The 27937-nt window shown below is 40.8% G+C and overlaps 2 protein-coding genes across 8 annotated transcripts in view; both read right to left on the minus strand.

Annotated features, from left to right (window-relative positions):
* Positions 1–1910: 1910 nt before the first annotated feature.
* POLR2M (RNA polymerase II subunit M) lies at positions 1911–9140 on the minus strand. Of its 2 annotated transcripts, none has more exons than XM_087743571.1 (4): positions 8721–9140; positions 7130–7825; positions 6264–6486; positions 1911–5273 (listed from the first exon to the last, which is right to left on the minus strand). In XM_087743571.1, exons 1-4 carry the CDS (start codon positions 9104–9106, stop codon positions 5136–5138), a joined length of 1443 nt encoding a protein of 480 aa, XP_087599697.1. In that variant the 5' UTR covers positions 9107–9140; the 3' UTR covers positions 1911–5135. The 2 variants fall into 2 exon arrangements, with proteins under 2 accessions (XP_087599697.1, XP_087599698.1); XM_087743572.1 differs by lacking the exon at positions 8721–9140 and adding an exon at positions 8539–8708.
* Positions 9141–13846: 4706 nt separating this feature from the next.
* Positions 13847–27937, minus strand: part of MYZAP (myocardial zonula adherens protein) — a 50664-nt gene continuing 36573 nt past the window's right edge. For 5 of the 6 annotated variants that reach the window (XM_087743578.1, XM_087743573.1, XM_087743577.1 and 2 more), the window contains 3 exons: positions 19531–19614; positions 19013–19113; positions 13847–17534 (listed from right to left, as the gene is read on the minus strand). In XM_087743578.1, the coding sequence (XP_087599704.1) occupies positions 17429–17534; positions 19013–19113; positions 19531–19614 (291 nt within the window). In that variant the 3' untranslated portion in view covers positions 13847–17428. Of the gene's footprint in view, positions 17535–19012; positions 19114–19530; positions 27587–27937 lie in introns of those variants that run through there. The other variant, XM_087743579.1, reaches the window with a different exon arrangement.

Here is a 27937-nt window from a genome sequence, read left to right on the forward strand (position 1 = left end):
TCAAACGGAGTTAAGCACTCATATCTCACGGAAAGTCAATGTGAGTGTAAAATGTTTGGACTACAGTCAGCTAACATTTGCCTGCCACAATGTCAGCAGTGACACAGCACTGCAGAAGTATGAGAATAAAACACAATCATTAGCTTACTGACAAAGAAAAAAATACCACAGCAAAATAAATGTTGTTTTCACACAGCTGTCTTTTCTACTCCCCTTTCCCTCGCAGAACGTGGGAGTTCACAACCTAAAAGCAAACATGAGGAAACCAGGAAATCTCAGTGGTGATCTCCACACATACCACCCTAAGAGCAGTGGACTTGCAACAAAACAATGAACCACAAACTCAGGAAAAACACAGTTCAGTTAGCACCCCCCTGGAACAAGACCACACCGTGAACACCTACTCTCTGAAAAGTTTGTCCTTACAAGACACTTTGGAGAAATTACGCTTCCTTCTTATACTGCTCTGAAAAAGAAGCAAGGTTGGCAAAGCAGAGAAAAGCCACCTTTTCCTACAGCAGAGTCCACGGGGTAGGGCACAGCTTCTTCCAAGACAGGACTCCCATTCCCTGTCCCCTTTATGCCATTCATTTGATATAAAAGGCCAAGAACTCATTGCAATTCCCCTGGCCCAAGGACACTCCTTGCAGGCACTAACTTGCTAAAGGCAGATGATGAGCCAGATGCCACTCAAATTAGGCCAAAAACGTTCTGAACAGGGTCCCACTACAGGTAATTTTGACCGGCAAAACCCAGTATGGTACACAACTGAGATTAGAGTCAGCCTCCTGGATCCAGGGAACTGGCTCTGCAATGGAGCTGCACAAAACAACCAGCCAGCCAGATCTCCACCTACAACTCAGGCTAGTCAGGTCCTGCCTCCTCTGCGAGACTGCTAAAGGCTGCCAGCTTGTGGTGTGTCGGCGATATGGGAATTGTCCACGAGCTCCGTACAAACCCCCAAACTACTGCTCAGGGGCTGCTCATGGAGCATGACCAACTTTTGCCATGGCCTCCTGCTCAAGTTTCGACTCATCAGTCCGTAGCGTCTGGATACTTTTTTCCCCTGACTCCTGATACTGCATCCCTGTGACAGGTTCAGAAATTCCACAGCACAGAGCCATGGTTTTCAAATTCTCTCAATCTGCAGACCCCATTTCCTCCACACAGGAACTTGCAGCTTACTGCCACTGACTTTTTTTTGATCGCATGGCCCTTAGAAGCAGTCCACAAACCATCAGACAGAAAACTACTACCAGTACTGCTGACCTGTCGGCTGGGTCTAACTCTAAAAACCAGGAAAAACTTCTGCATCTTTTCTACCCTTAGTTACTCTTATAGTCCTCCAAAACAATTAAGCACAGCAGCATTCAGGTCTTTCTTCTTTCAAATGTTATTTCCCAAATACTTAACATAATTTTTTAGGCTGCTAAATCCTCTAGATCATGTTATCACCACAGCTGGCAAAACAGATTGCATGTTCTCTCCCTCGGGAAAGGTTACAGCTGTGAACAGAAACTCTATTAGAGCCAAAAAGTGCTTTTCTGCTGTGCAGTCTGGGGATCAGGTACTCCTAACAATGCAAAAAATCAAGGTACTACAGCTGCTGCTGTGCAGATAGCTGCCTCACATGCTATAGCTCTCAGATTTGCAGCACACCATTTAAGTTCTGTCTCTGTGCTGTCTTTCAGACCTGCGCGATTGCCCAGCTTTAGGTCTTACACAGATCTTTTCTCATCCATTTGCATTCCCAAAAGTTTTCTTTCCCTATATAGCAATTGTTTCCTAACTCCATCTCCAGTGTTTTCCTTGTGGAGCATTGAAGCAAAAGGTTCCAGTTTTCCCCCAAATTTGACTGCAAACTTTACACGGTCAAAACAAAACGTTACTCACACAAAGAACTTCAGAAACACATTTTCAATTCTTTATTTTCCACTGAGTTAACAGCCCACTCCAATAAAGCAGCCCACTCTCCCAAAAAAAAGAGAGCAAGCTCCTCCATTCTCAGTGTACTTTTTGAAACGTTCTGGAACTGGAGAACAGTGAAATACACAACAGCAAATTTTCTTGATCAGAAACTTAATTCAATACGACCAAACCATTCCAAGATTCATCCTCTTATTCTCTAACCTTTTACAAACTTCTGGATTGTGCATTCTCCCTAACATGGGACTCTCCTTATACCTGACTCTTTGCTTTGTTATCACTCACAAAATCTTTATTCCAAGTACATACCTGCGCTCAGAACCTACGACCAACAACCCCCCGTGAAAGCTTCCAGGTTCTGCAGCAATACAAACCCTTCAGCAATAACTTACAATTCATACCTTAAGCTTGGTTTTGTATTCATGCAGCACTCCCTTCCACAAGGACACCCCCAGCACTGTGCTGAGCAGCTGCTAATTGTGTAACAAATGTATAATGCACTTCACCTGTTAACACAGTGCTTTTTTTTTCCGCCCCTTAAGGGTGAAGTTTGCCTATTCAGGGGATCCACTTTGGCAAAGTCCCAACATGTTGAATGCCATCAAAATACAGACCCAGAAAACTGCCTCTGCTTCACAAAGCTTAGAGAGCAAAAGTAAACCTTAAAAGCATCAAGGAAAGAGCATAATTTTAGTTAGCATAAGAGAGTGGTCAGCAGAAGCCTACATTGAGCTAGATTTCAGTATTCTAGAAAACAAATTCTTAACTGTGTAGCTTTGTGTAAATTCCTTTAGCACAGAAAAGCTAGCATGGAATAACCACACAGTGACTTGAAAGGCGTGATGGCACAGTCAGTACAGGGACAAGGGTGGTGATCTTCACGAGGGGGAGAGATGCTAACAGGCGTGGAATTGGTAACTTGTGCTTCAGGCAACAGCAAAGGGAAAGCCAATATGCTTCTGAGGCCTCTCGTTCTTAACCAGTACAGCAGACTGAAATAATGGGAGGACTGATGACAAGACCCAGCTGGACAAGCTGGTGGTAGCATGCACAATGGTGATTCGAGAGATGAACTGCATCCACAAGGGAAGAGCACTCCGCTGGCCTGCGGAGTAAGAGCCACGCGCTGAAGCAAGACACTGAGGGCAGAAATACATAGAACGGAGGGATCAGATGGATCATCAGCATGGACACTTGAGGGATGAATGTGAATGACTGAGTGTGTGCCAAAAAGCAGTGCTGACAAGGACAAGCGATGGTGAAAAGCTGCAAGGATGAAGCAGGAGCACAGAAAAAAAAAAAACAACAAACAAAAAAAAACAAAAACAAAAACCAGGATAAAGCTGTTAAAAGGAGGCTATAAGGCTTGGAAGTGGCAAACACCTGCACAGTCTGAAACCAAAACAGGAAATAAGAAAGGAAAGCCCTAGTAGGAGGGCAGCTGCGGCAAAAACACAAGGACATTCAGTTTTCTGTGACATATTCAAGTGACTGAGGTATGTAGAAGGTGCCCAGGTGCGCAGCTGGCATTTAGATAGAGTTACAGAAAGTAAGAGAAGACACCAACGGCAGGAGGATGTGTGACACATGGCAGAAGTTAAATGCAGATACAGAGAGCGATACATCATATGAAAGGGAACGGGTGGTGCAGGGATGCAGAATATGAACTTGCTTTAGTGACGGGAGATAAGACTTAGGAAGAAAAAGGAAAAGCAGACAGCTGATGAGAAGCCAATGAACAAAGAGAACAAGAAACCTGTGAGAGGAAAGGGTACAGGAAAGAGGCATCACAGATGAGCAACAGATGACCTAGTCAAAAAATACCACATAGTAGCTTAGCAGCAGTTCCACCTGCCAAACTGCACTGCCAGGGTACGGACTGTGCCACAGGGACTGCCTGGCAGAACTTGTGGAGCCTTTGGGAGAGAGTTACTGCCTGCTAGTGAAGTGCTGTATGCACTCAAGAAGTGACGGAGACTTTCATCTCCCATTTCTAGATGGCATCATGCAGCTTTTTGAATGACTCACACCTGGAGCACCCTTGATTTCCAGAGTCGCCATTCCTGCAGGAATATGTACACATCCAGGGAGAGCCTTGCACATGCTGCTGTTGCGGTGTCTCAGAAAACAAGTGGTGCCGGGCTATACAAGGAATTTCTGAGGTTTGTTTTTTAGAACTGAACTCATACTAGGGCTGGAATATCCTAGTCAACAGTGGAATATCATTGTGAAATATTTCTCAGGTGGGTTCCTTATCTTTCAAAATTCATATTAAAAGGCAGAAAATGTTATTGTAAGGAAGAACTTTTTTTCATCTTCAACAAAGAGCTAAAACTGCAAAATACACAGAACATTTTATCCAAGAAAACCAGAGGGGGGATCTCTTAATTTACAGTATCAGGCTATGAAAAAATAGTATTCCAAAGTATGAAAGCAATGTACAAAAATATGGAAAGACACCAAGACCTTTAATAAAAATACAAAAGTCTTCATAACTTGATCTCTTCATGTGCTTTGCAGTAATCACTAAAAACGGAACAGCAGAGCCCCTTAAAGCCCAAACAGAATTTGAGTTACAAAACACCTTGAAATTCTTAACCTATTTATTACAACATAAAGGCAGAAAGTGTTAATTTAAGGTGCAGGCACAGAAACAAGTTCTCATGTGATAAGAGGCTAACTTACAGCCTAGCTATCACATATTTATTGTAGCTGTCCGGGCATGTATTTTCACCATATGGTAAAAGCAAAATAATCTTAAATAGATAAAAGAAGTATCTCACATTTATACAAGACAAGAGCTTTCATACATGCGAGCAGTTCACAGGCACCTTAGCTTACTTTACGGACATTTGTGCCAATGCCCTTTGCAATCACACTTCTGTGCAGAAGAAACCTCTTGTAGGTGACTCATCACAGCCTGCAAAAGTGTATTAAGGAGCTCACTTTGCTGTACCTGAAAACTACAGGGCATTCCACAAGGATTAACTGCCCCAAGTGCTCAAAACAGTCCCCAAACAACACTGGGGTTACCACTTAATAACACTTACATTTATGAGGTTTATATTGAACCCTTCCCATAGCTGTAATGTAAAAATTTTAAGAAAAAACTGGCTAGATCAAGCATTCTCAACATCGAGGTTTGGGTTTTAAGAAGTACTGCATAAAGATCAGTTATGTGGCTCATCCTCAGACATCTCTTCTCGAATTCAGTCCTCTGCTGAAAAATAATCTTCATCTCTCACTTCTCTGTATTGCATTGAGGCCTCCCCCTCTGGTTCAAACCTGAGCATTTTTATATTCAATCTCTCTGCAAGCTTCTGTGCTGCAAGCTTGGCTTGCATTTCCTATACAGAAGAAAAAAAAAAAAAAAGGACACAGTTAGAAAAAGTGTTCATTTATCATTTTTATCCTCGTCATGAAAAAAATAATATCCTAAAGTATAAACTTGACATAATAATATTAGTAATTCCAGAGCGGGCTTAATTAAAAGTTTTAGTAACTAGCAAAGAAATTTCAGGTTTCTTTTCATGCTTAGACATAACTGTGCTATTAATATTTGAAGACCTTTTTATAAGAGTTGAAACTCCCCACGTGGCAGTCCTTATCTGTGATACACTGATGTCAGCTTTAATAGAACAAGATCAGCCCAGGTAAGAGAGCAGCTGTGCACAGTAACCATGTAGCAATAGCAATGCTTGTCTTTCAGCAACCTCAGCAAAAAATCTGTCCCCATTTTCCAAATAAATTACCTCCCTTAAAGTGCCAAGATGACTAAATTAGCAAGTGCTTTTAAAACAATAAGCGGCAACAAACACTTTTACAGTAGTGTCTCATTTAAACATTAGTTTAGCACTACCTGGCAAGTCAAAATCAAAATCCATCACAACAGAATTTGAAGAACCTCAGAACTCGGACTCTTCAGGCACAGCATAAATAAAGGCAAACACAGATACCTGCGTATTTTAAGAATAACAAATACTGCTAGGCCTTCATTTATGCAAGGGCCGAAACCACTTTAAAGACTAACAGGCAAGGTATACATTGAAATTTCTACTCAGAGGTGAAGTGAGTGCAATGAGGTTAGCATATCAACACACAAAGAATAACACTAGATTTTGTTTAATGCAAGAATAACAGTTTCAGAAGGGATTAGTACATTATTTAATTATATCATTAAAAGAATCAAATACAAGAAAAAGTGCCTTTCCTCAAAGTCTGCCCATCTCAATTTCAACATCAAATTCATCAGTATGAAAAGATCCCCTTATGCTTTCCTTTTTTAGGAGTGATCCCAATTACATAATTACTTTTCAAACCAAATCTTAAATTTGTACCTCATAAGCTTCTTTTTGCTGTATCTGAATTGCTATGGATTCCTCTATGGATAACAGCTTAGCAGGGGAATGGTGAAGTGGTGGCAGCCGAGCTGCTGTGATGTCGTTCAAATGTTTCTTATCTCTAAGTCGTCTTTCTTCAGTAGTAATTGGAGAGCCAAATCCCCCAGGTGATTGACTGGATGAGGAACCATGCGATGATCCACTCTGCTCTCCTGATAATCTGGAAGAGATAAAACATAAAAGTTGTGACCCAAATTTGCAGCACAAGGTTGAACAACTTCAGTTCCCAAACTTGTCATTTTCAACATGTAAGAACTGAAAAGAAATCTGAAGTGTTATGACACCATAAACAAAAAATAAGCAGCGCTCAGAAAAACTAAAAAGATTTCTCTGCAGAGAGACAATATCACAAGTTACTCCTGACAGTGAACAAAAAAGGTACGCCAATTAATTAGCAAGGATGAAATGGCAGCACTCTGGGAGTCACACAAAGTAGCAACTGCTACTGCTACCAGTACAATGTGAATTGTAATTTCTCTAGAGGTGCAGGAAAAGCAAAAGGCTACCTGCTCTTAAAGTTCTACGAGTTCTAGAATCGATCCACAAGAAAGTTTTGCAGTGGTTTAATAGTTTTGTAGCTTAAGCTATGAAACTGTGAAGATTCATGACAATTGTTTCACTGCTTATATTGAGATTCTGTGGCAGTTAATGCTAAAGAGCCAATACATTAACCTTGCATGTCATATGACTTTAAATCTCTTTAATCACCACAAGAAAATAAACCCACTGTGCTTGTTCTGTACCTTTTCCAATTTTATACGTCAATTATTTCACAAAAGGCCTTTCTATTCCATAATACTTACACATTTGTTTTAAATTTGCTTTTTTTTATGACTGGGTTTTTGGCTCTAGACTCTAGAACTTCAATATAATGCGGTGTCTTGGGGTGCAGGCTTCCAAAGATATTGCCCTTATGTTTAGCCACATTCTGCTCTTTTTCCAATACTTTTTCACTATCATCCCCATCTACAATTGTAACTTTTTGAAAGGCATCAACCAGCGCGTCTTTGCTGTTGTCCAAAGCAGCTGTATGTTCTGTACCATTCTCAGCATTGCTCCGAGATACCTGCTGATCATTTTGCAGATGACTGCTTGTGGCTGCCTTGGAGACGACTTCACAGAAAAGATTCTGATCTTTTGTAACAGTCTTTTCTTTATCGTTTTTCCTCTGATTCCTTTGATTTTCCAGAGCTGTATTTGTGGCATCTTCCTCAATACATTCTACCTCCTGCTTTTGGGAAGAAATCTCAGAAACGTCTTTAACGTTAGAGTTTTCATTAAAGACTGAGGAATCTTCACAGTTTAGTGTGTCCTCATTTAGGATAACTTGCTGTTTGCTTGTACTAATCTCCTCTTGTTTCACCTGAAACTCCAACCTGACAGCAGATAACAGCTCAGCCGTCCTTGCCAATTCTTCCTCTTGTAAAATGGCAAGCTTCAGCTTTTCAGCAAAATCGGAGATCTTCTTACCCTTATCTGGAAGTCTAGCAATGAATTTCCTAAGACAAAAAAAAAAAAAATAATTAACAGAGTATAAACAATCTTATTTCAACCTGATATACAGAACGGTTTTATTAGAATAGCTAACGTGGCAGGTTTCTCATTCTACCATTAAATTTCTTATTTACATTGCAAATCTCTGAAAAGTGGCAAGACGCAAAGCACTTGCAGCCTCAGATGCATACTGTGATAAAGCAACTATTACATCTTTCTCTGCGCAAAGGCGTACCTGCTGCTCTGAGAAGGGCAGCGTACACATATCATTTAGTATTTTCATCCAAGTGGAGTACTCAGATTTTCCCGTCCGCATTCCCAGAAATAACCATAGGGTTGTTACTGCGAACGCCCAGGGGCTGTAAAAGCGCGGAGAGGTGCACAACTGGAGCGATGCCCCGCGGCTGTGACCCTGACAGCCCCGCCCGGAGGGCGCTGCGCGGCCCCACCGCCCAGCGCGGCGCAGAGAGGCTGCAGCGAGGCCGGGCGGGGACAGGGCCCAAGGGGGGCGCAGGGGGACCCGGCCCCGCGCCCTGCGGGGAGCCCCGCATCTCCGGAGGGCGCCGCCGCTGCGGCAAAAGCTGGAAGCCCCTGCGAGGCTCACGCAGCTTCATCAGCCCCGAAGGGGGCTGAACGAGAGGAGGCGGCGTGGGGGGACGGGCGCCGCCGGCGGGGGGCCTGACCCGCTCCTCGGCGCCCGCGCTCCGCCTCTCCTCACCGGTCCGCCAGCAGCCGCTCTTGCCGCCTCAGCATCTCCCGCAGCTCGGGGAGGCTCCGGCCCCGCAGGCCGCCGCCGCCCGCCGCTGCCATGCCGCCCCGCGCCGCCTGTCACCGGGGCAGCCGCCCGGGCCCGGCGCCGCCGGCGCCGCTTCCGCAGCTCCCCGGCGACCGCCATCTTACCGGAAGCGACGGCAGGGCGCCAGGGCCCGACTTGGTCGGTGCGCGAAGCCGGGGCGGCGGCTGCGTGAGGCGAGGGCTCCTTCGCCTCTCGCCGCCCCTCCACCTCGGGGAGGCGGGCGAAGGGCGGGAGAAACCACCCCGAGCGGCGGACGGGGAAGGGGGCGAGGCGGGGAGGGCGCAGAGGCCGGCGGGGGTGCACCCCAAGCGCTAGGGACTCGTTGCGATCCGTTCACAGCGGCCTGCAAAACCGTCAGGCGCTGGTTTTCTGTCGGCTGAGGCAGCCGTTGCGTAGGGCGAGAGGCGCAGGCGGCGGCCTCCGCAGGGCGGCTCGCGCTCCCTGGCGCTCGGCCGCGGCGCCCCGGGCGCCCCTCCCGTACGTCCGGCATCGAGCCTTGCGTCGCGACATCCCTGTGACCGAAATCGACGTAGTACTCGAGACATACTTCCCATTCGCCTGGGTGTGGGAAGCTGTGCAGAGCAGAGGCAGGCGGCTGTTGCTGAACTCGGCACTCTTAGCATGCTCAAAAAGCTGCAAAAACTTAAATGTTTCTTGCGTCAAGTATTTTGCATTTTCATTGACGAAAGCCGTGCCGTTTCCACGTGTTTGAGTAGTTTTTAGCAGAGGATCCATTCCTATTTAGGACTCAAGGTTTAATTTCCAGAGATTTGTTAGAGTTTTGTTTAGATGGCATTTATTTTTTAATATGTTTATGTATGATACTGAATATAGAAATTCAGACTGTAATATAACATTGGCCTGCTCACTGCAAGCTTCCCTAACTGATACAAGTGCCACAAGCATTAGTAAGTCCACTCCATCTAGCAGAAACAAGGTCATCAGCTGAACGGTAGTTCCCAGGTGGCAGATGTCAGCCTTTTAAAGTTGATCCCAGCGGAGAGTTCTTGATCCAAGTAATAGTGAAGAAGCGCATTTCTCGGAGATTGTTAAAAGAGTTGTTTTATGAACAGGATGAGCAGAGGGCCTACCCCGGAGGGACTGGAGGAGGAAGCATTTTCAAATGGCTGCCCGCCCCTTTGTTTGCTCAGCTGGAAGGTGAATGGAAAGGCTGAGGGCCAGGGGAAATGAGATTAATCAAGTAGGCAGCTACCCATGGAAAAAAAAACCACGATCAGGGTGAGAAAAGCCAAGTTAAGTGAGGAGTTGAAGAGACCATTTCACTGTCTGTTACGCACAACCTGGATAATCTCCCATGGAAAATCCCTCAGGGAGTTTTCCCTAAGAGCTCACGGAAGAGGAAATCACTGTGTTTTTCTCACCAGGACGTCACCCACTGTTATAGGACGCAAGTTCTCTGAATTGCTGCCTCTGTAATACACGCTTGTTATGCCACGTATGTAACATTTCTGCATCTTGCAAGAAGGAACACTTTTATCTTGCTTTTTGGCAGCTTTCTCCTGTGCAGATTGGAGAAAGGGGGAAGGCCGGGCATGGAAACAGCACTGCTTCTGCCCACATGGAAGTGAGAGTCTAGAAGGAACGATCTCATTAGACCACTGCTTTGCATTTACATGATTGTGCTGGTTTTGGCGGGGGTAGAGTTCATTTTCTTCACAGTAGCTAGCATGGGGCTGTGTTTTGGATTTGTGCTGAAAACAGTGTCGATAACACAGGGATGCTTTAGTTACTGCTGAGCAGTGCTTACACAGGGTCAAGGCCTTTTCTGCTTCTCACCCCACCCCACCAGGGAGTGGGCTGGGGGTGCACAAGGAGTTGAGAGGGGACACAGCCAGGACAGCTGACTCCAGCTGACCAAAGGGCTATTCCACACCATATGATGTCATGCTCAGCATATAAAGCTGGGGGAAGAAGGAAGGGGGGGACGTTCAGAGTGACGGCGTTTGTCTTCCCAGGTAACCATTACGTGTGATGGAGCCCTGCTTTCCTGGACATGGCTGAACGCCTGCCTGCTGATGGGAAGTACTGAATTAATTCCTTGTTTTGCTTTGCTTGTGTGCATGGCTTTTGCTTTACCTATCAAACTGTGTCTATCTCAACCCACGAGTTTTCTCACTTTTACCCTTCCAGTTCTTTCCCCCATCCCACTGTGAGGGGAGTGAGCAAGCAGCTGTGTGGTGCTTAGCTGCCGACTAGGGTTAAACCATGACAATGATGATGGTTCATCTCAGTTCAACTGCCGTTATTACATGTACAGAAAAGTAATGCCGGTATTTACAGCAGGTTTCAGCTTATGTGCTAACCTGCATAAACACAGAAAAATAGAGCAAAAAATTAAGAGAATAAAGTCCTAATAACATGACTGCTGGGAATCATGATTGACCATTCTGTAGCCTCGCTTGGAATACCATTCACCAAGTGTATATTTGTCCAAGGTCATTGGGAAGGAACATTGTTCATCTATACAGTTCAGGAGTGTTAAATTTTGGAATACCATCGTCTGTTTACAGGTAACACACAGTTCCAGAGTGACGAACAAATAGCTGAAATTTGGAAGGAGCCAGAACAAATATGTTCTTGTTTATGGAGAGATGGGCAGCGCCTAGATACAATATGGTCTAGATGGTATTAATTTAGATACAAACGTGGAGAAGGAAGAATAGATTTAAGCTTTCTCAGTCAAGGAGCAGAAGTATGGGGCACTTGTGGGACTGAGGAAAATTACATGCTGAGGCGTTGCTTGCCCTGGGGCAAAATAGAGGTGTGTAGGAAAATCCTCACTAGCCACACTCTGAACATGAGTAATCACCATCCAGCAATACCTACTGCAAGTTTAGTCTTAGGACTTTGCTCTTGCTTAGGCACAGTAATATTGTTATTGTGTTCCTCAGAGCATGCTTGGCCTTTTTGATTAGAAGTTTTATTTTTCATCACTTTCTTGAATATTTTGATCAGCATTCATGTGAGCTAAGTATATAACAAAACTGGCGTTTTTATTATTTCTTACATAACGGGCTTTCCTATGTTTCTCACTTAGGGCATTATCGCAAGAATTATTAGATAGTTTTCAGTCATTCTGTTTTCTGTCACTAGATATCTAAAGTTAAATATAATTTATTCAGCAATAGCATAGCTAGAATTACTATGCAATTTAGTATTATTTCTACAAGAAAATTAAATTAGTAGAGTGACAATGAAGAGGAAAATCAGGTATACTAACAAAAAAGAATAAACTGCATGAAAAAAGCAACTCAAAGCCAGGTGTGACCCAGGAGTATTCATCTTCGTATATAGTATAGCTAAAAAAAAGGGTATTCAAATAACTAAGTAACTTATTCTAGCATAGATTTTTTTTAATGGATTACACCAGTTACAAGGAACATTGCAACAGACATTTGTGTCTGAACTTTTAGTATTTCTGTTTTATCAATGCCAGTTACAACTAAGCTGATGTGTTCTAGTCATACGACATTTTGGGGGAGATGGCCATGAAGTGCAACTGGCTGAATTTTCTCAGGTGGAAAAATTTCCTCTCAGAATTATCTGAGTCTGCCCAAAATCAGTATTGAAAGTAAAACTAACACTCTTGCTTCTTTTCTGTTAAAGGTATGATTTCCATTGTCCTTTTCTCCTGTCTTCAACTTTATAAATACATAAGTGTTACTCCTTTTCACTAGGACAAGGGGCAAAAGAGACTTTAGAAGGTAGGTTTTGAGGGGGGAAGAAACTACTTTTACAGTTTTTCTGCTCCTAGGTGGAAATATTGAGGGGCAGGAGGAGAGGAATCGAGCCACACGTACAAAATAAACCACCCCCAAAATAACAGAAAAAATAGTATGACTATTTGGAATTAAAATTAATAATTTCATTTTTGAAAAAAACAGAAAACTTTTCTAAGCAGCATGATGTACCTTTGTATTAGTTCATTTTATTTTCCTTAATTTAAAGAAAATAACTCCTGCCTTAACCTTATTTCTCTAAAAAACCCCAAACACTTTAAAAGCAATCCTATATATACTTATACCTATCAACATACTGTTTTACATATGGGAAGCAACTATCAGATTATTGTAGTATGCCTACACACCACACACACCTTTACAGAATATTGTCACCTCAGCGATGTTCGCTTCTACGTATTTTCTCTTTAATCCACCAGGTCCCTTTTTCCCTTGAAAGTTTTCACATACCTTAAGTTGTAGATGGCTGCTATCACCTTGTTTTCCTGTGTTTCTTCCATGTTCTAGTGCTTGAGGTAGGGCTGGAAGGGCCTTAACTCATCGGGTCTCTTAAGCACATTTCTTCTTTTACACATGCAAATAGCCCCAGGTGCTGAACGGGAATGAAATAAAATGTAAGTGGAGTGAAACTCTCAGCACGTACGCCTCCATTCTGCGGAGCAGGGATTTCCCGTACAGAATTACAGACTTAACAATGTGGAGAGAACTTACTTCTTACCTATTTGCTCATCTGTCAGATGTCAAAACAAGGATTTAAAGCCTCTCCGAAAAGCATTAGTATCCAACTCCCAGAATCCTGTGTTGTAGGTTCAGCAATGAGCATTGCTGATCTCAACAAGATTTTATGAGGTCCTTTTGGCAATCTGTACTCAATACACGTACACAGGGAAGCATTACTCAAGTAAAAAACTTCACATTCTTCAGCTGAGCATTGCAAACCAGTAACACCGTGATTGTCGTGTTTGCATGACCTCTTCTTATTTAGTTGACATGTAGATTGTTTCATTGTGACAGTCTTAAAGATAAATACCTGTTATCAGTGAGTGCATACAAACTGTAAAAAAAGATGGGCCACAGTCATCCCAATCTCATCATGCTGAAGCCTGGAGAGCATCATCCCAGATGTATTCAGATGTTATCTGTGGGATCTGAAGTTGCTGGGGTTTTCTGCAGGAGCTGCGCTGCCCAGTTCTTGTTTATCCTGTGTAAGTCAATAGTTCTTTATTTCATAAAAGCGTTCATCTACTTTTGTTACTTGGCTTTAGGAAGAGTCTTCAGTCTTTAGCAAGGGAGTGTCTTCCTGTTCTCCAGAGCCCGTTGCCAAAGGAAACACTGACAAGAACATCAAGGCTCCAGAGGAACTGCTTTTGCATTTATACATGTTTTGAACAAACAAGATTGTGTAGAGTAAGAGTTTGCAAGGTTTTAAGGTAAGTTTATTTCTAAATGAATGTTGATACAACAGAATAGAAAGTTTAAATACAATATTTATTGCAATTTATCCTTTTCAAGTCCTACATACAGGCTGTATTAAAAGCATACAACGTAACTGCATTATTTATACAGCATATATGAAAACTATATCCCGAAATACTTTCCAGAGTATCTGGAATAAATCACAAAAGAATACTTACCATGGTACAAATGTAGTCATACAATTGACTTACATTTAATGCACTTTCTGGGACCTATCTATATGGCTTTTATTGATGTTTACAGAAATTTTACTGGTTTCTAATGTTATAGTACTAATTAATCTCAAATTGACAAAATTTATACCGAAGTGTTACAGTTTTTTCAGTCAGATTTGTTATTATCTATGCTAATTTACATTGCTGCCGATTTGACTGGAAAGCTCTGCATTTTCAGGTAACACAATTATATAAATACTGCTCCTCTCCTGTTCTTCACAGTTACCAAATTTAGACCAGTAGTCCAGTCAAGTGATGGTCATCCAGTTCACTGCATGTCAAAATGCTCTTAAAATATAGCATAGACTTCAGTTCTTATTTGGTCTAGGAAAAAAAAATCATTTAATCGAATAGTCAAGACAGAATTTACACAGAAAACTTTTACAGGAAAAATTCAATGCCTTGCTGCAGTCTTGGAAGTCTTGAGCAGATGATCATCATTTTGCAAGTCTCAGAGTTAAAACAGCTTGCAGTATTTTTAGAGGAGACCCTCAGGAGTATATTAAAAGTAGAATGAACTTCCTTTTGAAGTCTGTGTCAAAACAGCATTTTGATACTTCATCCTGCCCTCTGCTACCATTCACTGAGCACCTCACAGTCATCAGGTTCTGTTTTCTGAGTTCTGGCCAAAAATAAAGGGATAAAGCATTTTTACTTATTTAAACTTGTCAGTTAACATCTTTGACAGCAACATGAGTTTCCTTTTATCTATAATTACTGCCTTCAGCCATTCATCTTAAGTTTGAAGGTAACTTTCACAAACCATGCTTCAGAAGTAAATTCCTGAAATCTAGAGGGAGTATTTGGGCACAAGAAGTGTTAAAAGGCATTATGTAATGAACTAAAGCTGCATCCCTAACGGACATTAATACGGCCAGTTGGGATTCGTTTTTAGCGTCTTTCTCTTCAAAACCAGGTACTGTCCAAGTATTTGCTGTTAGCAGCCACTAGAGGGAGATACGATTACACAAGTACCAAGCTTATCCCTGAAATTTGAGTTGGGTCATTACCCATCATCTTTTGGGTTCATCGACATACACTTCCAGTTTAAATGTTTTCTCATTTAGAGTTTCACTTCGTGATCTTCGTTGTTCATAACCATAATTCATTTAGTTATTGATCAAATTAACTGTTATTTGGGAACTCTGTTCAGCAAACAGTCTCCCAAATCCACTCAAGCATCAAAACTTCATTCAATCAAAAATACCCTATGCACGGTTAAGACTACAGCTTCTCCAAGTGTCGGCTGTTTCCACGTCTTTAGTATTCAGGTACATAACAATTCCTCTGCTTTGCATAATGAGAGGGTGCTTTGTCTGAGGACTGTTTTTATAGGGAGCAGACATTTTTCTCGGGGACCTTCTCTTCAAGCCCTTTCCCACTACAGAGGTTTTGCACCTCTTCTCTGGGAGAAGCTAGTTAAGCAAATGTGTGGTATTATGCCTGTTTACTAATGTGACAGCTGGAGGGTTTTCTTTGCCCTTTTGATATCTATGAGATCTTTTGCACTCCCTCATCACATGCAAAGTAAAGAGAGTTTCCTTTTAAAGCTATTAAAACTATCAAGGTATTTTTTAGTTATTCTTTTTAAAAGAAACACTGAGGAGCTGTTAATGTTTGCAACTTTTATACTAGTGAAGATTACCGGCTTCCCTCGCACAGTAGATCATTTGCTTTTTTGTTAACGGCTTTGATTGCAATTATTGAATTTTGTGCATTGAGATTGTGTTTGACTTTTTAGAAAGAATGACCATTTTAAGTTCTCAGGAGCTGAACAGGTCACAAGAAAAAAAAAAACTAGCTTATGTGCAGAGGATGATCTGAGCACAAAAGCTGGAGAGGTCTGAGCTTCCCATTTTATTTTGTGGATGCTTTGATTATATCAAGCAATTCATGTTCCTGCAAGATATTTGTACCACATCAAAACAGCTTCTTTATTTAAGTAGTTAAACAGCACAGCTACCGAATAAACAAAGTTCTCTAACGAATTCAGAAACCCATGAAATAATGCAGGAATAAGATTTGGATTATGAGATCAATATTATTATTTTAAATACAACTCTACTGAGTATACCTAATTTGAACAGACAGTACTGAATTTAAGAACTTGCATTAGACGGGAGATAAAAGCAATCACTTTGTGAAGCCCTGTGGAAAGGTGAGTACCTCCTGGGACTGACATTCAATGCAAGAACAATATTAACCATACAAAACATAAGTTGTTTGTTTTCTATAGCAGTTACTGCAATAAAAAAAATGCCCTTCATTCATGTTAATAGAACTACAAGAAAATATTCATAATTCATTTTAGTTCACTAAGACTGGGAGATCAAAACAAGATGTAAAAAAATACCCTATATATATATTTAAATAAGTTCAGTACTAGATGCAGTCATTCCTGCTGGTACTTTGAAGTCAAGGATAAGATCTTAAGTGCTTTGGAAGAATAAAAAAAAAAAAAAAAACCAAACCAACCCAGTACTCAAAAATCAAAATCCTGATTCAGGATTGCTATTGCTGTAGGAATTGCAGGGACTGCTGCAGGTTGCTATAGGCAAAATTCTGTTTAATGAAAATTCCTTCCTCTAATGGGAAAGTAAATAAAAATAAAAGTGACGGGGATTTTCCTACACAATTACTATTGAATGTATCACCAATAGTCACTCTATCCCATGACTGAGGAAGTGCAAACCAGTGCCCCAGTCCAACAAAGCAAAATCCATTATAATCCGCTCTATCGCTTACTGTTTTGAGCAACAAACACGACATTCATCTGCATGTGCTGAGGGAACTGTTTGAAACAGCCCAGTTGAATCTCTCCCTGCCAGCAAACGAGTGCTGGTTACAAGTGAACTTCTTCCAGGTGAACAGAGCCCTCAGCTATACCTGGTCTTTATGACAGGCATGAACAGCCCTCACACTTTGTACACAGACAAAGGGGGAGCTTTCAGACTAATGCCCACTGCCAGCGTAGTTTCAGATACTGCTTCTAGTAGTACTGAAAATAAAATATATTAAGAGCCTCATTACACAAACAGACTTACAAAACAAGTGAAGAGAAAAACTGTACAGTTATACAACTCCTTCCTTACAGGCATTTGAAATGACACATTGCACTAGACAGCTTCTAAAGAAGCAATATTGACTGCTGTTTCACTCATCCCGCTTCTTCCATATCCCCCTCACAGTTAACGTCAGTAGTAGCTTCAGATATGAAGTTACTAAAAAGTTGCTTTCGGGATAAATTTAGCAAGACTCCATGCTGCTGTTCTTCTCTATGACTTGATAAAAATTTATCTAATCAAGCTGCAAAGGCGCAAGATATTTGCTTGTGTTTAGAAAGCACGTTGACTTGAATGCTCAAGATGTACTGTTCTTTGTGCTAAATTCCAACACTCTCTTGAATGGGGCGTATGTCCTCACCGGCCTTGCACTTTCAGGAGATCTTCTGTTCTCGGTACTTGTACTGTTAAGGAGACAAGAAAAAGCTTACAGAGGTAATGTCAGAGTATCCAACAGCTGGGCTGGAAATGCCATGGCAATGAACTTGTGCCTTGTTATTGATATTGCCAGGCTAAGAGTAAACTATTCAGTGTATTTGATATGTCCTATATTTCTTTTCTATAATGCCACAAAAAAAAAAAATTTGATAAAAACCGTGGCAGATACTGAAAAGTTTACATGCAGGCATCTGCCGGAGCTCATATTGGAACGTCCAGCAATACAGCTACTAGGACTAAGGATCCTGCAACAATAAAGACAGCAATATTACATTTGAGAACACGTTCATTGTGAAGAGTAATTCCATAAAATCTGAGCTGCACAGAGGTAAATTTCTGCATAGAGAGAAATCTCAAAAATAGGAAAAATATCAGATAAGTAGGGGCTGTGGTTACATACAGAGGGGCCCCAGAGAGGACAACAAAGATAGCTTTCTGTTGGCACCATGAGTGAAAAACACTGGTTTTGAGGTTTCAAAACTCATGCCATTAAAATATGCTCTAGGCTGAACACTGAGATGACTAAAATTTCCTTCCCAATTTAAAAATACAGTTTGTATTGCAGCTTGCTGATTTCATATGCTAATTTACATTCCTCAGACTAAATTATTCAATTTGCAGGGCAGTTAAGATGAGCAAGTTTACTTGTTGGAAGTAAAAGTAATGTGCAGTGGTCCTCCTTACCTTACTGTTTTAGCTTCTGTTTTGCCCTTCCTGGGGTGACTTGTTGGGGGGGAAGATTCAAGTGCAAGTCCACAGCCTTGCTCCCAGGGCTCAGTGCAACCCTGTTGCAGTGTTCAGGGCAGAGAAAGGGGAGGAGGAGAAGGGGAGGCACAAGACCTGGATCTTTACAAAGCCAGGCTACAGAGCCACTGGCCACCACAGATCAGAGACAACCATTCCGGTGCAGAAGTGCTAATGTTACTGCACTGTTTATTTGGCAGTCTTCCACCTAGGGCTAGGATATCTCCAGAAATTGCTGCAGCCCTAAACTGTTAGTGTTGGTGTTACCTGCCCTTTAAAATGGTCCTGGACACATCTCCCGGAACACAAAGAATAAAGCATGCACGAAGCCAGCATTAACCAGCCTCAGGGTAGATCTGCCCATTGTCTTCTGCTGCACTGCCTGCAGACACATTTCATCAATATTTCCCATATTTCACAAAGTCAGATCTGTTGACTTCTAGCTTTACTCCCTCCTTAATTCACGTTACTGTAAATAAGTACTCCCCAGGGGTTTGCAAGATGTTTGCATCTTAAAAAAAAAATCCTACTCCATAAGTCACTGAAGTACACTACACCCAGTAGATGTGCTCTTTTAAACTCAGGAAAATTTTGCAAACCTCCACAATCCACGGTTTATTAGCACAATGGTTTACTAATACAGCACCAATAAGGAACATTATGAAGAAGTTTCCTATGAACAAGCAGAAGAAGTAAATACCTGTATGGAAGATCACATCCTACACCAGTATCTCTGGTTTCTATATTGGTCTTTGGTTGGTTTTCCATCAAGTAGTCCAATTTATCTTGTAATTCTTTATTCTGGAAAACAGTAATCTTCATCAAAAGCTTATCTTATTTAAAATATGTTAATTAAACAAGGAAATAAAATTGCACATTGGCTTCTCCCCACAAGAAATAATGTAAAAGTATTTATTGAGAAAATAAAGGAATCCTTATTTCTTAGAAAAATATAACAATTTTATTCAGAAGCTTCTGTTTTAAGTAATTATAATACTGTTATAAAATTGTATGTTAAGAAACTTAGCATGAATATTGAGACTCTGGATTACATACATTCCTCATGTGACAGGTGTCATAAGTTTGATTTCCATACTGAAGAACAGCAAATACATGTAGTAAATATGCATCCAGATAACATCAGGTGACATTGGTTCAAATTTTATTTGGTTTCATAAAATAATCACAATAATGTAGACTTAAAAGGTAAAGCCTTACCTCACATTCTAAGAAAGAGATTTTTTCTAAAAGCTGTATTATAAATAATTCCTTTTCTTTTACTTTCTTCCTTAGCATTTCAATCTATGAAGAAAAATAAAGACATTTAGTCTAATGGGGATGGGAAGAGGAAGAAAAAGACCAAGATACTGCAGGAAGGAAACATGTTTGATTTTATAGTTCAGCAACAATTGAATACCTATACATATTCACAAACTGCTTTAAATCCATGGATTAGCATCATCCCATACAATTAGGATCGCTTATATAAAGATGACACATGTATACTAACATTTGTAGTTAGCTGCACCAGAAGCATTGCATCTAATACTGTTCTATATGGAACAGAAGACAGTCTTCCTTATATTCTGGGATTTCTGCTGGTCATAGAGGCATATAACAAGAACTTTTGCATTAAATCTTTCCCTGCTACCAGAGAAACTGGGTATGACCCAGAGTTCATACCAGTCCCTTGCTGCTGGCCCAAAGCTGTTCTGATGGTGTGGAAATGGCTTTCTAAAGCTTCTAAAGCCACAGCTTTCCTTTTCCATTCTTCTGAAGCCTTTGCTTAAAGCAAGACTTGCTGTGTGAGGTTCATCCTGTTATCGGCAACAGTCTAAGAGACCTGTTGACTGGCACAGAGGTCAGTTCCTTTCAGTTGACCACATTGAGGAGACAATAGCATCTACTGCAAACAAACTGAATTGTCCCCTTGGACCAAAGGAAAAGTCACTTGTTATTCTCTCTCAACCCCTGCTGACTACACCTACTAAAATAGCGGCTAATAAAAAGAGCAAAACAAAACAATAGCTAAATAACAATTCCAATTGTTACTGCTTCCCCGGGAGGCAGTTCAGGTTATTACTCATAGACAGCTGTAGACACACGCCACTTTACAGGCACAGAAGACAAGGTGCTTCCTATATCTGTAGTTGCAGTCTACTTCAGATGCAGAAGGCAGTGTTAAAAGTATTTCTGAGGAGAATCATCAGAAGTGCACTGAAAGATCAGTTTGAGGGAGAAGAGGGATTCTGCATCATATTTGCGTGCAGGTAAGAACTGGGAGAAGACAGATTTCCCACTGTGTTCTGTGCTCATGCAAGTCTTGTCCTGCAGCAACAGCAAGGAAAGCTGATAGCAGTGGATACTCTTTTTGCTCTCAGTGTTAATTGGTGTCAGGTCAGTAATTTTTCCAATATCAATCGACCTTTCTTGAACAAGCCATTTCAGCTCAGATGACATGGAAGTCAAAAACCGTATTTTCCCCCTATTAAGTCCATGGGAATGTGTCTCTCAACTGAGGTGCGGCAACATCATTAGCTAAACCCCTCTCCCAGCTCCATGCCAGCTCTCTTCAACTAGGCAGAGCCCAGCCAACAACTTCTGCTTTACCAAACAGGGCATTATCTAAGGCAATCATCTCCACAATTCATTAAAGTAAATTAAAGATATAAAAAGTTTCTGCTCTTAAGCCTGAAAGCAGAATCAGAAGTAAACCAAGCTAGTAAATGGATGGCTCACATCACAAATGGAATGCCAAAGTCTGCCATGCACAGCTTTTAGTGAAGTCTCTATTATGAATATATAAAAAAGTACACCCCTTAAAGCTGTGTTAGATGAGGAAAGAAAGATATTCAAACTGCCATTACAGCACTAGAAAAGTGTGCATCCCACACATTCCTTCATATTTTTGGGCAATATGCCAACACTGGGAAAAAAAAAAACAAACTCAGATCTATGCCTATAGCTTTTTTATCACAAGAAAACTATAAAAATACCTATGCTTAATTAAAAAAAAAGGTATTTTCTATAAAACTTCACATTAAGTGAGGTAGCTTTATTTTGTCAAGTTATTGATTGTCTGTGGGCTTCATTGATACAATTTTAAGGAAAAAAGTAATAAGTATTTGGTAGTAAAAACTTTCGTGGACTTTTACTAAAGTGAATTCATTTTGTAGAGCAGCCAAACTGGAATCAAGGAAAGCTCAGAATGCATTAATTTTTCCTGGCAGTCATTATGTTACATTGATATGCAAGAAAGACCATTTCTAAATACTTGGGTCAAATTTTCCATGCACTCTCACCAGTCACTTTTTAACTCTATATCTTAAAATCAATTTTGTGAAGAACATTAACAAACCCTTTCAAAACCACCAGTGTAAAACTTTTCACCATGTCTGGAAACAATGATTAGTAGAAATATTCACATCCTGCTAAAAAGAGAATAATAAAATACTTGAAAGTACAATAATCAAAACAACAGTAGTACTATCATCCTCCCAAAAATTTACTGCTAGGTGTTATAAAACATTTCAACCAAAACATACAGAACTATGAAAAAAATGAAGCAAAACAAATGCATAAATTAAACCAAAAAATGAAAAGTTATAAAACCAACTCAACTTTAATTTAGTCTTCATGATCTTCAGTTATCACATCTCATTGACACAATGATCAGTTATTACTTGGAAAAGCTAAAGTGTAAACTCCATACAGTAAGTGTTTTCAGCTGAACAGTTACAGAATGAGTGCTATCATCATCCATCTTTCCCAAAAACAGATATTTCCTTTTTTTCTTTTACTTTAAAGTGCATGTAAAAACTATCCATGTCATCTAAAGCTATTATCATTTCAGTTTTCAAATCACAGAAACACAAAGCTTGTAGCATTTTCAGAAAATCATAGAACATATTTTGATGTTCATATTTAATTACAACTTTGTTTAACAGTATGACTAAATCAAGTCAGCTATATCTTCACTGGTTCAATAGCTTCAGTACTGCCAATAAATTCCACTTCAGAAAAGATAAACTGTTCTTTTAGGACTTTCAAGTGAGTCGTCTCTATTAATATTCTGTTCTCCTATTATGCATACAAGGAGATAATTTTAACACCAGTAATCAGTACAACACAAAGACGACTGAAGCCAAGCACAGCTATGTGATCAGGGAAGGGTTTTGCTCTGACAGATACCCATTCTTGTTATTGAAGATAATATACCTCATCAGCTGCCTATTCTGTTTTTTACATCAAAGACAAAATATTTCTGTTTCCACATAAGTGATTATCTATTATCCAAAAGCAAGACCAAACTCTTGTGTTTCATAGCCATTTACCTTAAGTTATAGTCACTCTATGATACAAAGGCTCTAAGACATGAAATAAACTGTGACAGTAACCATAAAGTTTACCAGTACTGTGTACAAATAGATTTAGTGTCAGTTAAAATTAAGCTTATATTTGTTTATTCTTCACATTGGCTACAGAGACACGAACTCCCTAAGGATGTTTTTGAGTTATTTCAACTAGAATAGTCTGAAGGGAAAAATGAGCAGGGACACCTTAAAAATCTAACAGAGAATAGAAAGAGGAAGACCTTGACAAACAGCTTCTTCCCCTTCCCAAACACAAACGCGAACTCCAAAAAGACATTCTGTAATTTGTCAGGAATGTTACTGCTTTTACTTTTTTTTCTGTGTGTGTGTGAGAATCCTCAGCAGACTGGCAGACTGAACCATACACAACAGCACTCCCTGTTCCATTTTAACATCTTTACATAGAACCAGTCAGCACCCATTAAATCGATCTACTTTGTCCCTCTGAAGAATTACACCAGAATTTTAAAATAAGCCTTCTCCTCTACAGTATGGAGAAGAGACGATGTGATACTGTATCATCACATGCACAAAGTCTTAGTCTGGCAGTGAAACAGAACGGAATGATTAGACCATGCAGATACAGATACGATAAGGCTGTGAATTGGGTAACTTACATAAAACTTTTTGGTGGATCTTTAGAACATTATGAACTCAAAGACACAACCACACAGACCAAATACGTTCCAGGAGGAATAAATTCAGCAGCGGCTAAAATGAGAGAGGCTGTTTCAGTGCCAGGAAAAAAACTCTCGCAGTCCCTGCTCCCCAGATGCAGTAGAGCTACCCTTTGAGGCCACTGCAGAAGGAAAGCAGGGCCAGAACGTAGCAGAGCACCCGTATTACTTCATACGGGCATGCTGCGCCCCCAGACACATGGCCAACTACTTGTCTCAGCAGCTACTGCAGTCCAAGGGCTGAAACAACTTCCAAAGTTATGACACACCTTTAAACCTACCCATAGGCCTGACATAGATGACACATCCCACCAGAGTAGTTCACTACAAAAAAGTTTATTTACTGACTAAGGACTTGAGTACACATCATCTTATGCCATTAGCACCAGGCATGAGGAAACCTGATTTGATTAATCCTTGAGGGGATATGTCACAGGAAACCAGGAAAACCAGGAATAACTTTAGGGGATTATATCAATATATTACTATATTAAATAAAATGCAACATCAATTCAATACATTTATATAAGTCACATTGCATAAAGTAAAAGTGATGGTTTCCTTTGAGAGAGGAATGTAACAGGAACACCGGATCATAACGCTGATATTGGGTAAAAGCACTTCAGAAATGAAATTCATGCCTTGCTACCTAATGTCATTTTGATTTTTCCATAAAAATGTTAGTTATGGTGAACTAAAATAAGATGGTAACACTTACAGCACCATAAACCTGTATTGCACAAACTCAAGTCTTGAGAGTGTCTTTGTTTCAAGGAGTTGCATAAAGCAAGAGAACAACTAGCAGGTGACAGAGCAATAGATTTTGACTTTTGGTTGAATATAAGGTAAGGAGAAGAAGAGGAGGAGCAAGATAGGTCAAACAATACTGAACTGAGGGCCCAGGTGGTGGCCAGAATAGCCTAGGGTCAGAAACAAATCAGTGCAAGCCAAAGACTCTCAACTTCCATGGACTGACTCTTGGATCTGAGTCACTTCTGGACTGACTCCAGGACAAAATTATCACCAAGATGTTCCTACATTTTCTTTGCTCAATGCCCAAGGTCTATAATCTACCTCATTCTTGCTGTGTAGGCAGACTTCAGCATTTCAGCTCACTGACAGATCAGCAACGTGCTCCCAAATCTGGCTTTTGCACAACTACCCTCTCGGATTTCTCCATCATTTTCTACAAGCACTATTCAGGTACATCCTTCACCCTCTCAGATTTTTCCATAATTTTCTACAAGCACTATTCAGGTATATCCTTCAGCCTCTCCTCTTCCAACCTTCTCTAGAAGTGCCCAGACCTTCCCTAGCACTTACCTCTTGTCCAGACTTACACTGTTAGACTGACTAGCTGTTCTTTTCCCTCCACGTTTCTACCACCTTCATTTCTACAACCTTCAGGTCCACAACAAGCAGTCAAACAAAACTGGCAACCTACTTAGCAATATCATTTTACATTAATGACCCACTCATTCCTTTCAAAACTGTTTGGCTAACAGTAAAAATGTGAATTTAGCAACCCTGAGCCACACCATCACCCTTTTTCCTATCACTTCATTCTCGCTTACCTCCCCCACCCCACTGTATTCATTGCTCCTGCTTTCCCTTCTCCGGTTGGGAGACATGAGACTATTCCAAAACTGGGAAGGGAAGAGCTACAAGGCTGAAGCTACAGTTTGGAATTTATCTGGTCTGCCAGCGACTGAGGGGCACCACGTGCTCTTAGGCCATCCCAGGGGCTGGGGAGCAGAACACATTCCCCCCAGTGCTCTAACAACTAGGACAGATGAAGTCCCTGGCTCAGTCACTCAGTACACGCACGCTGCTCAGGAGCTCTGCGCCCGGCAACAGGCCAACGTGGCAGGGTGCACGCGAGCTCAGCCCTTCGGCCACCCCACTTCAATCCCCGGCATTTGGCAGGATCCATTTGGCAGGAAGGGCACCTGATCTCTCCCCGTCATGGCAGGATCCATGAAGCTCCCTGCAGAGTGCGCTGGGTGTGCAGCTTGCATTTCACATGCCCACTACAATTTCTAATGATCGGAATCAGCACATAAGGCCCCATATGCAATGTGAATCATCCTGAATTTATCCACTGGCTCAGGATTAATATGGCCACAGCACTTCTCTTCAAGCTCTCTCCTCCTTGATTCAGTCCTATTGCTGTTACCACCTCTATGCTTTTGCCTCCTTCTGAAACCTTGAGGTCATTTCTCTCAAACTCCCTCAACCTCCAGATATTGTCACTTTATCTTGTAGCAACTCGCAGAAAATTCAATTCTTGTCCATCCCATCAATGAAGATCTGTTTCTTTCTCACTACTGCACTTTATAGTCTCCAATACATCTCCTCAAATACCAAACAAAATTGTCATGCTACTTAAATGGACTGTCTAAATACTTTCTAGGAAGAGCTGCCCTTCTGATTTTCTCTTGCTCCACCAAGCAAGTAAACTTTGCTTCACTAAGATGGAGAGCTAGACGTACAAGTCAACAGCATTAAATTGATCTCATGGATAGAACACCTAAGAAGAACAGTCAAGAGGAGAATCATGAGACCTAAAAGAAGAGTCTCTGAAGAAATGCTGGACATGCGAGTAGTGATATTAGAAGGGAAGTCAACAGAATTACAAAGCAATTAAAGCAGAAGGAAAAAGCATCTTAAGAGAGAGTTAAAGTTGTGTCCAATTGTAGAGCCCTTATAAAGAAAGTCTGAAATAGCAAACTATTTTATTCTGTGTATTCAGGCACAGTTCTGGAGGCTTGAAATATACAGTGATCTATCGGATTGGAACAGATCCAGCTGTTAGGTAAACTCAGTCAACATTTACCACTTGATATTATCATCCATTAGTGTAAAATATTTATCAGAACATGACAGTGTTAATATATTTAAGTATTATATATTATTCAAGTATCATGTATTTTCCTTATTCATCTACCATTAATGGATTGGGCATCTGTAACACTGATACAGAGACATGAACAAACTGGTCATAAATATGACTAAACACAGGACAAACACATACTATATGATACAAAACAAGACAGACAAGACGTTGCAACATCAGCCTGAACTCTCAGAGGTAATTGGTGTAGAAGGAGAACAAGGCTTTACTCAGTCCAATATTTCACTGGACCTTAAGTGGTATTTATCAGAGGCTAGTCAAGAGTGTTGAAATTTTTTCAGGGAACATAATACAGTAAATAGGAATAAGCACCTTCGCCTTTTAATCCTCCTTAAATCACTTGAGCAACCCCTCAATACTTTTTTCTATTTTAAAACTCAGATTGTATTTAAAGAAAAAGCAAACAACTGATTGATTTAAGTTAATGCACCAACTTAGAGACCTTCCTAAACTAACAAGCTGCATAAACACATTATACCACTCTTTGATGTACATCTGTTGCTAAAGCAGGCTCACAGGGCCTAGATGTCCTAATGAGTTATAAACATTGGCACATTGTCTAACAGTTCAACCCACCTTATTAAGAGCTACCTTAGTAGTGTGCAAGTTTTCTAATTAATGACTTGGCCAGGCAATTCCCAGCTGAAAGAGCTGATGCTATGCATGTATAAACACTCGCACCAAACACCAGCAGTGATTCTACTTCTGCCAACAGATAAGCAATATACTGCATTGCTCAAGTCCACTGAGGCATGCCAAACACTTGAATTGGGGGTGGTGGTAAGTTATTTATGTCCTGCCATTTATCTTCTTCCTCCAAGCTCCCAAGGTGGGTTTCTCTTTCTACATTTGTTGTTGTGTGTTTTGTTGTTGTTGTTTTGTTTTTTACTGTAGGTACTATGCAATGCAGATTTTGATTAGTAAAAATTTGGCATCTGTTTGTGGCTGGTAATTCCATCTTCTCATCCTCTATGCTTCTGTGTGGCTTCTTTTACTTGACCTAAAATTGAAACTGTACCTCCATATTAAAACTGGGATATTTTGCTATGTATCTGGAGTTGGAGTACCTTGACACAGAAGTTTTCAGCTGGTTATTAAGTTTTGGGTGGGAAAATTTCTTCTTTATTCCCCATTTGTGCAATACAATGTATCTTCTGTATTTGCGATATCATTTGCTCATTAGCACTTTGTCCTTTCATGCAAGTATCTTCCACAACAGAACAGGATACAGCTTCTCCCTGGCGTTTGGTCACCATTTATTATCCAAGGAATCTGAGACTAAAGCTGGAGAACAGCTCATGGGCCATGACCTAGAGACAGTTCAATTCAGTAGTTAGGGGAATTTCATGTGAAATCCGAGTTCTGTAGATAATTTCTTGGCATGGAATCAAATATCCTTTTCTCTTCTCAGTCCCCTTCAGAACAGCTCCCTATATCTGCATCAACCCACTTGCCTTGCTTACAAAATGTAAATGCTTATTTCCTTCCCCCTCCTGCTTCTCAACAATGAAACAATATTACATATAAAATAAGCTTATTGTGCCATGAAACTGCAATCCATTTCAGTGTCAATTGCACAAATCTCAAAAACTAAAGCTCTCTTAAATCTCTACAGGTTTCAAATTGAGATCAAGCCAGGAAATACTTCTGTTGCTGATTTA

Source organism: Nipponia nippon, unplaced genomic scaffold (genome assembly GCF_047370975.1).
Source record: "Nipponia nippon isolate SJK-2023a ecotype South Korea unplaced genomic scaffold, ASM4737097v1 scaffold_9, whole genome shotgun sequence".
Classification (NCBI taxonomy): Eukaryota; Metazoa; Chordata; class Aves; order Pelecaniformes; family Threskiornithidae; genus Nipponia; species Nipponia nippon.